Genomic DNA, 11,409 nt, shown 5'->3' on the forward strand with positions numbered 1-11,409 from the left:
TTCATTCTTGCGGCTGAGTTATTAGCTATCCTTATAAATGTTAGTCTGAAGAACAAATCTTACTGCAGAGACTTACTACAAGATTTCACTAGAAGTTCTACAGTCAGAATAAGAACTAGATCATTTTCCTTTATCACCTAAAGCTAAATAACTTGATCTCAAAACAATGAATGACATTTACCCATGTAATGATTTCATAAGACAGAGATTCAACTTTGACTTTAACCATTGTGTGTTTTGTTATTCGGATATTGAAACGGCAGAATAATTGTTTCCCCCATGTCAACCTACTAAAGCCTTTTGGGGTGCATTTCAGTACTAAATCACATAATGATCTATTCATTTCAGTACTAAATCACATAATGATCTATTCATACGCACGTTAACGTTTATCAGTTTGGTTTTCTAATGGAGGACAGGAAAGGTGAATGTACAGTATGTATAACTTGATCATAATTGGGGGGTTTTTAACTACCCCATTTATTGTTTTCTTAAACAAGGTAAAGTGAAATAAACAATCTTTGAAATTGGTTCAATCCAAACAAGCCCTTAATCTTTATCTCTGTAATTTGATTCCTGAATAAATTCCTGAATATTTGTACAAGTTTGCTCAGTCTGTTTATTGAAATAAATGTTATTTCTACATGTGAATTATGTCTGTTTGATTTTTAAATGTCTAGGAAAACAAAACACTTCTCTGGACAGTATTAGTATTGTCTCGATTTTTTTGCATTGTTAACAGCAGTAAAATAGCAGTCTGACATTCAGAATATCATAAATAATACAATGATCTATATTTTAAAAAATAGACCTCGTTTTATATTTAAAAAAATTTGACGATTGAGATCATTTGACATGGACAATAAATGTGATAAAAGTTGTATTAGTATTGGTTCTGTCAGGCAAATACACCAATGGTGTTGCGTATTTTCGCTCCCAGTTCTCTCAGTTGAAAAAACTGTCCCACCTCATCTTCGATACTTTAGTATTATCTCCATCAGCCTCGGGACGACTTGGAACGGAATAATGCAATGGAGCCAGAGCCCTCTAGGCTCTACTAATCAACGCCGAAAAGATACAACAAAGTTGCTGACTTCAGAGACGTTAAACTTGCCCAGCAAGAATGAAAATACAATATCAAATGCGTTATAAAATACATCCTCTCTGACTTTATGCTTTTAAACCAATTATGTATTGTTTAAAACGTTTTCCGTATCGTCTTATTGATTATTTTGGTCTGGCACACAGGAGTCAGCCATGGAGCTAGATCGGTAGCAATTTGCTAGTTACTACGGGGAAGTGAAGGAAAAACGGTTAAAAACGGTGTAACTTCAGACAATTTGTACGATGGCATCGCAGCCTCCTCCTAAACCGTGGGAAAGGCGGATTCCAGGAGCAGCCATGAGTGCACCAGTTAACTATCGGTAAACAAGTTATTGCTTACTTGACTAACTATGTATGAGTTAGCTAGCTAGCGTTAGCCTCTTATCAAGGCCCAGGCCCTAACTAGGTCGGAGCTTGTTGTTTTGCGTTTGCCTAACGGACAGAACTAGCTAGATTTCTATATTTGACAATAGTTTAGTATTGGACTGTTATTGGATAATAACTCAACCAAAAGTGCCCACCGAGTTCCAATCTAGTTATTGTAACGTTAGTTAGCTAACGTCGTTACCTGTGACTGGCATGTCGTTTGTTTGTTATCTAGCTAACGTTAGCTAATAGACGTAACCCATTGCACTACGTTAAACACACCTAGAGTGCTCAGACTTCTCTTTAACTACGAAACCAAAGGAAACTAGTTTTGAGGCGTTTTTATTTTTAACATTTTGACAACACGAACACGTGATTGATTTGAATGTTCACTGTTTTATAAGTTATGCCCCTCTTTCCAATCCACCAGGTCAACTGACTTTGCCCCACCAGGTCCCTCCACCTCCGGCCTCTCTGGTCCCGCCGGTCCTCCCGTCTTGACCCGCATGGTGCCCCCTGTCCCCCCTCGCCCTGTCCAGTCCATCCAGCCCTACCGTCCCTCCTACGGCTCCTTCCCTGGCTCCTCACACAACCCCTATGGTAGCTCCAGCCTCTACGGTGGAGCATACAGCCCCTACAGTCCCTACAGTGGTGGCTATGGCATGGGAGGGGGGCTCGGTGGTGGCCTTGGTGGGAGCCTGGGCTACAGCCGCTTCGGCCAAACCGGTGGTGAAGACGTGGCGCCCAGTCGGTTTGTCCAACAGGCAGAGGAGAGCAGCCGTGGCGCCTTCCAGTCCATCGAGAGCATCGTCCAGGCCTTCACCTCGGTCAGTATGATGATGGACGCCACCTTCTCGGCCGTCTACAACAGCTTCCGAGCCGTGCTGGATGTAGCCAACCACCTGACACGGTTACGGATGCACTTTACTAAGGTTCTGTCGGCCTTTGCCCTGGTGCGCACCCTGCGCTACCTGTACCGCCGCATACAGAGGATGCTGGGGCTGAGGCGTGACGGTGAGGTGGAGGACCTGTGGGCAGACAGTGAAGGAGCTGTTCTGGCGACCAGAGGTGCTGGAGCCGCAATGGAAGACCCCAGAGCCGGAGCGGTCAAGTCGTGGCCCATCTTCCTTTTTCTGGCTGTGGTCCTAGGAGGGCCCTATCTCATCTGGAAGCTGCTGAGCTCCGCCCAGGGGCCCGAGGAGAGCGGTGAGGCCCCTTACTGTCTGTGTGTGGGCTCTCCTGTATATCCTTTGTCTCTCTGACTGCCTGTCTGTTAACCACAGTTTCACGACCTCAAACAGATGGGTTAATCTGAACATACACTGCTAATCTGGCTCTGTGTATGCTCATAAGAAAGAGAAGTATGCTACATGCATTTTGTTTGTTACGTTAGTCAGCACCTTACCAAAAGGATGTTTTTACATTTTTACTTCATTAATATTCCCTACAAGGACTATATAATTACATTTTGATTGATTAAATCCCTATGCAGTCACCAACTGGGCTAGTGGGGAGGATGACCATGTGGTTGCCAGGGCGGAGTATGACTTCACAGCTGCGTCGGAGGAGGAGCTCTCACTGAATGCTGGAGACATGCTCAACCTGGCTCCTAAAGGTAAGAAACCAGGAGGAGAGGGGGGAATCAAACCCACAACCAGCACCATGCTCTAACCCAGTGTTTCTCAACTCCAGGCCTCCAGTACCCCCAACAGTTCACCTTTTAATTTAAAAAAAATTGTAGCCCCGGACACCTTATTCAACTTGTTAGCTAGTCATCAAGCCTTCGATGAGTTGAATCAGCTATGTTTGTCCGTATATTTGTCCGTATGTTTGTCCGTATGTTTGTCCGGATGTTTGTCCGGATGTTCGTCCGGGTGTTTGTCCGGATGTTTGTCCGTAACTTCACATCAACGTAGTTGAGGGGAGACGAGAGTGGGCGGAGTGTACCTCCGACTACATCTAGTCGCTGTCAGTTAATACGAGGAAACGGTCGGTGGTTGTATTAGATTAACATTTTATTATAAAGGTAAGGGTTAAAGAATTTTCATTTTTACAGGTATCAACTGTCAGCGACTCGATGTAGTCGGAAATACAGTCCATACTCTCGTCTCCGCTCAACTCTGTTGATGTGAAGTACATGGTGGAGTTGAGTTTTACTAGGCTAGTTTGCCTGGGACATGTGCTGTTGGGGGTACTGGAGGAGCGGAGTTGTTTTACTAGGCTAGTTTGCCCGGGACATGTTGTTGGGGGTACTGGAGGAGCGGAGTTGTTTTACTAGGCTAGTTTGCCTGGGACATGTGCTGTTGGGGGTACTGGAGGAGCGGAGTTGTTTTACTAGGCTAGTTTGCCCGGGACATGTTGTTGGGGGTACTGGAGGAGCGGAGTTGTTTTACTAGGCTAGTTTGCCCGGGACATGTGCTGCTGGGGGTACTGGAGGAGCGGAGTTGAGAAACACTGTTCTAAACCAGGAAGCCATTGGAGCCACCAGATTAACCTTGAGATGCCGAAGGAGCCTACTGCCATCTCTCAGGGTTACCCAGTGCTGCAGGCAGGGCTCGCGACTAACTTTTTCCGTCACTGTCCCAAAGTGCAATTTCAACTGAACATAAATCGTCCCAAAATGTAAAATGCTTATTTTTTTATTTGTTGATATGCCAACGTGGATCTAGGTAATTTGCAATGCTTTTTAAAGTCATTGGTGTATTTCTGAGACAAATACAGTCAATATTACATCAACTTAATTAGTTAAACAAAACTTTTTCATCTTAATGAGAACAGACAAACATCCATTATATAATTGTAATGTTTCTAAAACAATACATGTATTACTAGTAAGATGTCATGTGGTGTATTGTTTAATTTCATTTTTTGTGATCTAAGTCTTTTAACCAATGTTCACCTGTCCCTTTCTTAAGGGTAGGAGGTTAAAGTGGTAATGGGACTTGTCTTTTTTGTGCCTGTGAGATAGAGGGCTGCAGTCCAAACACATTTTACCCCCCTCAGCCCTCGCGCTAGCCACTTCCCTCGGGGGGGAATCCCTGTCGAAACCAGATGCAGTTTGATTGCCATCTTAAGTAGAGGTCCAATTCACACAAACGTTACCCCCTCGGCCGTCGATTCAGCTCAAGGGAGCAAGTGAACTACTTTAATCGCTTGTGGGGTTGATATGACCCACAATTCAATGCAAACTGTAGTCATGTGTCAAACTCTGGTGGCCTTGAAGTGTCATTTAGTCAACATAGCTGAGGTACACTTGGATGTGACGATGTAAAATGTCATTCAAAGGCTGAGGGTTTAGGGCTGAGGGTTGTCTACTTTGTGTTTGGACTCCAACCATAGTCTGACTAGTATCCCTAGCAGTTGAAACTCCAACATAGAATAACAACCTAGCTTGAGAACAAAACAATGTCAATAGCCAAGAAAACACAAGGACAAAATCTCACTTCAGTAGACTTTCATTTAGAGTAAATTAAACAAACGTTTGTGCCTGTGCACAGCGCTTCTAAAAATGAACCTGTCATTCAGCTCTTCACATGCACGCAACACCCAGACAGGAAGTGTTGCAGCGCGAAGCAGAAATGAACCTGTCATTCAGCTCTTCACATGCACGCAACACCCAGACAGGAAGTGTTGCAGCGCGAAGCAGAAATGAACCGGTCATTCAGCTCTTCACATGCGCACAACACCCAGACAGGAAGTGTTGCAGGGCGAAGCAGAAATGTGTTTGGTTCAGGTCAGTAAGATACCATATTGTCTAGAATACCATAGGTGACCCCGTTTCAGGAAACTAGATGTATGCCGCGTGTCACTACTTCACAGGAGAGACGTTTGATCATAAACATAAAAAAATTGAAATGCGTTTTTTTTTTTTTGCGGAAATGCAGTCTTGAACATGTGAACTTTCATGTGCCTTTTAATAACGAACTTGTATGCCGTCTGTAAATACGAATACAATTGTTAAATTACGCAAGAGAAATGACACAGGACTTCTTATTTAATGAAGGGGTTTGCAGTCTGCCGTGAAGAGTTCATCCATATATACGGATAAGAGTCTAGCTAGTTTCAGATATTATACCTTTCTAATTTTGTCAGTTATTTTCATTGCAAGTTAAAGCTTACTGTTAGCTAGCTAGCTGACGTTAGATGGCTGGCTCGCTAGATAACATTACGTTTATGATCTGTGTGTAGTAATGTTGCAACCAGTCAGGATATTCTCGATGGTGCAGCTGTAGAACTTTTTGAGGATCCATGCTAAATCTTTTCAGTCTCCTGAGGGGTAATAGGTTTTGTCATGCCCTCTTCATGACTGTCTTGGTGCGCTTGGACCATGTTAGTTTGTTGGTGATGTGGACACTAAAGAACTTGAAACACTTGACCTGCTCCATTACAGCCCTGTCGATGTGAATGGGGGCGTGTTCAGCCCTCTTTTTCCCGTTGTCCATGATCAGCTCCTTAGAGAGAGACTGGCACTACATTACCAGGACTCTGACCTCCTCCCTATAGGCTGTACCGTTGTCCATGATCAGCTCCTTAGAGAGAGACTGGCACTACATTACCAGGACTCTGACCTCCTCCCTATAGGCTGTACCGTTGTCCATGATCAGCTCCTTAGAGAGAGACTGGCACTACATTACCAGGACTCTGACCTCCTCCCTATAGGCTGTACCGTTGTCCATGATCAGCTCCTTAGAGAGAGACTGGCACTACATTACCAGGACTCTGACCTCCTCCCTATAGGCTGTCACATCATTGTCGGTGATCAGGCTGTTGTCTGTTGTCGTCAGCAAACTTGATGGTGTTGGAGTCGTTCTTGGCCATGCAGTCGTGGGTGAACAGGGAGTGCAGGAAGGGACTAAGCACGCACACCTGAGGGGTCCCGGTGTTGAGGAGCATCGTGGCAGATGTTGTTGCCTACCTTTACCACCTCAGGGCAGCCTGTCAGGTCCAGGATCCAGTTGCAGAGGGAGGTGTTTAGTCCCAGGATCCTTAGCTTAGTGATGAGCTTTGTGGGCACTATGGTGTTGAACGCTGAGCTGTAGTCAATGAATAGCATTCTCACGTAGGTGTTACTTTTGTCCAGGTGGGAAAGGGCAGTGTGGAGTGCAATAGAGACGGCATCATCTGTTGGGGTGGTATGCGAATTGGAGTGGGTCTAGGGTTTCCCGGGATGATGTGTTCATGTGAGCCATGACCAGCCTTTCAAAGCACTTCATGGCTACAGAGGTGAGTGCTATGGGGCGGTGGTCATTTAGGCAGGTTACCATGGCGTTCTTGGGCACAGGGACTGGTCTGCTTGCAACATGTAGGCATTATATACTGGGTCAGGGAGAGGTTGAAAATGTCAGTGAAAACACTTTCCAGTTTGTCTGTGCAGGCTTTGAGTACACACCCTTGTAATCCATCTGGCCCCCCGGCCTTGTGAATGTTGACCTGTTTAAAGGTCTTACACACATCGGCTACGGAGAGCCTGATCACACAGTTGTCCGGAACAGCTGGTGCTCTCATACATGCTTCAGTGTTGCTTGCCTCGAAGTGAGCACAAAAGGCATTTAGCCTGTCTGGTAGGCTCGCGTCACTGGGCTACTTGCGGCTGTCCAAAGGCAGTAAGACACAATCCTATTGTTGCACCTTCAGATATTCCCTCTAAGTTTCCACCATTAGGCTGAATATCCATCTGTCGCTTTATTATGAGGTGCGCGTTTGAGAACGTTGTTCTCCTGTAATAGAATTTTGGAACATTGACATGAGACGAGTGAACACATTTCTGTGCTTGTAATATAAATGTATTCATAGATCAACTTTGAAGCTACATGTGATATGTTTCATCAGCCTCGTCTTTGTGTTTAAACATTTTACTATGGAACCGATGAATGCATTTTATATTTTTCTGGCCTATCGTCCCGGCAACTGTCCCAACGTCTGTTTTGAACCGTCCCAGACAGTTTTTTATCGTTCTTGAGACGACAGGACGCCCTTAATTTCAATCCCTGACTGCGGGAACAGGATCCGGCACTTCCGTTTGGATGCCTACGTTCTGGAACCTACTTGCCAGGTACTTCTCATGGCATGAAACACAATTGTCACTGTTTGCAATGTAAAAAGGATATTAAGAGCGATCAAAGAGAAATCAAGTTGACTCCTCGTTAATTATCCTGCCCCCTGCTTTGGCCTGGGCAGGACCATTCTTATAGGGAGGGGGGGTTGCGCAGTAGTGTGTTAGAGCGTGTCTTACAAGATGTCTACCCTTCTTCTCTATGGTCCGTAGTAGCAGAGTGTTTGGGATCTGACATGGGGCACGTGGGAGGTTCCCTCAGCCCCACAGAAACGTCATAGATACAACCCACAGACTCTTAGACCTACTCATCCACACAGAAATATAGGTCCCCCCCACCCCCACACACATATACACATGCATTAACGGTTTTGACAGCCCAAAAGTGTCACACCCCCACACACACACGTACGGTGACCATGTTTCACATCAGCCCACGCTTTCTCTCTCTGTGTTCTCTCTCTCTCTTCTCTCTTCCAATTCAAGGGGCTTTATTGGCATTGGAAACATGTTTACTTTGGCTTAGCAAGTGAAATAGATAATAAACAAAAGTGAAATAAACAATAGAAAATGAACAGTAAACATTATACTCTGTGGGTTCTCTCCATCTAGAGGCTATCCCTCCTACAGTGTCACCATTGTGATGTCACCGCAGGTGGAAATATCAGTGTGTGTGTAACGCAGACTTGAGAAAGGAGATTGTCAGGGTTCTGACTCGAAAGAGAGGGGGAGAGAGGAGAATTGACGTAGACAGCAGCCTTGGTAAAACCACAATGACGAGAGGGAACAAGGAGGTAGGGTCCACACTTAGAGAAGATTACTAGAGTTGGTTTAATTTTGCAGTAGGCCTAGATCAATTATTTACTAAGACATCTTAAATCGATGGGTTTTCCTGTGCGTATACCGGTAGGATTTATCTGCTGCATTGTTGGTCACTTCATTGTTTTCTCATGCACTCTGGTACCTCGGAGCCCCCTCCTTCTCTCTTGCACTCACTTTTGTTCCGGCACCTTCCGATTTAGAAATGAAGTACTGCGGTTACCACTATATGTTATCAGGGGGAAAGAGTGCTGGAGGCCTTGGGTGGAAGACAGCTAGCACTGTAGCAGGCAGGTCAACAGAACACCATTCAGAATGGGTTACATACTGAATGTGTTCCTGTTAACTAAGTCTGCTAAATGACCATGTTATATCCTCTCTCTCCCCTGTGTGCAGAGCATCAACCCAGGCTGCGTGGGTGGCTGCTGGCCAGTGTAGACGGCCAGACCACAGGCCTCATACCTGCCAACTACGTCAAGGTCCTGGGGAAGAGGAGAGGCAGGAAGCACGCTGAGCTGGAGAGGCTGGCTCAGGTTCAGGCCCAGCCAGGGAACCCACTGGGCACCTCCCTTCAAGCCCTCCAGCCTAACCTGGCTACGGGCCCAGTGCCAACTCTAGCCCCAGGCTTGGTTTCAGGCCTAGGCCCAGCTGAAGCCGTCCCAGTAACTATCCCAGAGGAGCTGCTGGAGTGCGTGTATAGGGAAACACCAGCCGGTTACAGCAGCCTGGGCCTGGGTGTAGTGCCTAGCACCACTACAGCTTCAAGCACAGTGCTCACCATACCAGAGAAGATGGACCTGTGATGTCTGACTTTGTGTTTTCCCACACATCTGTTGAGGCTGTACGTGGTTTGTTGATGAGCTGTTCTGTATAGCTCGGTCCCGTCCAGCAGTGGGGAACCACTTGATCTACATCCAGAAGGTGATTCATGTTCACAATTCAGTGGCTTTGGTTTGCCATTTAATCTGCCTGGAAGCAATTAGTAAGGTTGGTATATGAGGTATTGAGTACCTGGATAAAGGAGAAGTGGTTCTATCAGACATCTAGATATGAGTGTTTCCAGAACACTATCTTGGTTTGGATGTCTTGTCAGTAGTTATCTAAACCAACCAATACCTATCCTGTACCAGCCTTGTCAGTACGGTTACACTACATTTTAGCCCAATAATGATGCATATTTAAATGTTTTTGATATAGATTTATTTAACAGTGAATGAGTACATTAAGATCAAATTAAGTACGCTAAGCGATTATGCTAATATTTGAGAGAATATTGCATCGTTTGACGTTGACAGGACAAAGCCATAATATTATGTTTCTGAAATTCACCGATTTGTTCCACGTTAATGTCGTTGGTTTGATATTCAAAGATAAATTCATGGGAATAGAACGGGCTTGGAAGCTCTAACCCTGGCAATTTGACTGGTAAACTCATGGGTACACTCACAATGGCTGCCTGATTGTGACTCAATCGTTTCCATGGTATTTTGGAATGTTCTATCAACTCCTGGGTTGCCATGGTAATGTAAAACATTTATTCAAATGATGCTAGCTGATGTGGCTCATGGAATGTATTGTTTTTGTAATGTCAGTTGACATCACAGGCCCAATTGAAGAGTACAACTTCCTACTTGTACTTCCTGGCTCGGGTCTAGGTTGAAGATGGGAATATTTTAGACCTAGGCATGGGTACGCTCAATGTCTACCAGTCCACCTATTATGTCAACATTGACTTGGAGACTATTTATATGGACAAATTACTATCAAGGTTCAGATTTGGTTCCAATGGAAGGATTGACTTGGTTTTAAATCGGTGTTAATATGGTTGTAAAATGTTGTTTGAAATTCGGGAATGGTCCAACTATATCTTGAATGTTCTGTAAAATGTCCTAAATATTCAAAGTGCAGTTTTGAACTTGGAAAATAGAACTATCAAGATATATTAAATCAAGCAGTTTTGTTGAATGCATCTGTGTAAGAACTGAAATAGCGGTCCTCATTTTGGGGTGTTTCAGTGGCATTTTTAGTCCTCACTCTCCTGAAAAACTGTAATTATGTAAATACAATTATTTTGGAAATAAACATTTTCAAAACCTGAAAAGTGGCCTTTGGCTTTTTCTTATTAAGAAATGAAAAACGTATTATACACATCACATGGCAAAAATACATTACTAACTTAACCTGTTTAGTTTTATATCATTGGATGTTAATTGTTTTGAAAATGTAATGCGTCCATTATAACAAGGTTAAACACGTGGTTACACACCTGCTGGATACAAAATAATTTCCCTTCATTTGATTTAGCCGAAAAGGGCACTTCTGTCGCTAAGCAACCCCGGGACGCGGGACCACTGCACCGGCTGCTGCACTGCGGCACCGGAAAAGCGGAATCAACGCAACAGAAGATTTGGGGACGTTACAACGACTGGCGGTTCGTTATCTAAACGTCATTCACGAGCGTTTTAGGGTGTTTCCATCCCGTATGCAATGCTGATTGAATGTCTTGTCTGTCCATCAAATCGTCCCCGGGATGATACTGCAGAGAGAGTGCACTTATAGCTAGCTAGCTAGTAGCATTAGCGTTAGAAGTGGATGACGGCTACTGTACACCGAACGTCCTATCATCCGGACCACAGAAGAATCCGGTGTCATCATTGAATCAGTAAGATACAAGATAACCGTACAGCCAACTAGATACTACAAGTATTTTGGAACTATAATACAAACTAATCGTATTTAGCTTCTAGTACAGTGATGTGCACTATAGGTAGCTAGCTTGCTAGAATAAGCTTCTGACAAAAATGCCATTAAATTTGCGTTGGACAGTTCGACTACAGCCAAAGACAAAGGGGCGTTCCAAGGGAGGAGAATCCATCCTTTTTGCAAGAAGATAATCGACGTAGCCAAAAGTATGTGTGCGTTGTTCACCGCGTATGCTACTGACAGTCAGCTTTTTAATGACAACGTTGGGACAAAGTAGGAGTAGCCTATTCCAGAATTTGGTTTAGAGATGCTGTTGGATGTCAAGGCTTTCCATACATGCTCTTGTTATTCTTATGTATCTATGT

General features: G+C 44.4%; 1 protein-coding gene across 1 annotated transcript; it reads left to right on the forward strand.

Moving 5' to 3' along the window:
- Window positions 1-1,010: 1,010 nt before the first annotated feature.
- Window positions 1,011-10,429, forward strand: LOC120042735 (peroxisomal membrane protein PEX13-like). The gene is made up of 4 exons (XM_038987533.1): window positions 1,011-1,424; window positions 1,901-2,676; window positions 2,963-3,085; window positions 8,738-10,429. The coding sequence occupies exons 1-4, from the start codon at window positions 1,348-1,350 to the stop codon at window positions 9,142-9,144; spliced, it is 1,383 nt and encodes a 460-aa protein (XP_038843461.1). The 5' UTR covers window positions 1,011-1,347; the 3' UTR covers window positions 9,145-10,429.
- Window positions 10,430-11,409: the final 980 nt, after the last annotated feature.

Source organism: Salvelinus namaycush, unplaced genomic scaffold, assembly GCF_016432855.1.
Source record: "Salvelinus namaycush isolate Seneca unplaced genomic scaffold, SaNama_1.0 Scaffold761, whole genome shotgun sequence".
Taxonomy (NCBI): domain Eukaryota; kingdom Metazoa; phylum Chordata; class Actinopteri; order Salmoniformes; family Salmonidae; genus Salvelinus; species Salvelinus namaycush.

Bases quoted from the DNA above. Each gene is read 5' to 3' on its own strand.
- LOC120042735 (XM_038987533.1), top strand. From the start codon at position 1,348: ATGGCATCGCAGCCTCCTCCTAAACCGTGGGAAAGGCGGATTCCAGGA. The intron at 1,425-1,900 runs GTAAACAAGTTA...CCAATCCACCAG, and splicing joins AGTGCACCAGTTAACTATCG to GTCAACTGACTTTGCCCCAC. The intron at 3,086-8,737 runs GTAAGAAACCAG...CCCTGTGTGCAG, and splicing joins GCTCAACCTGGCTCCTAAAG to AGCATCAACCCAGGCTGCGT.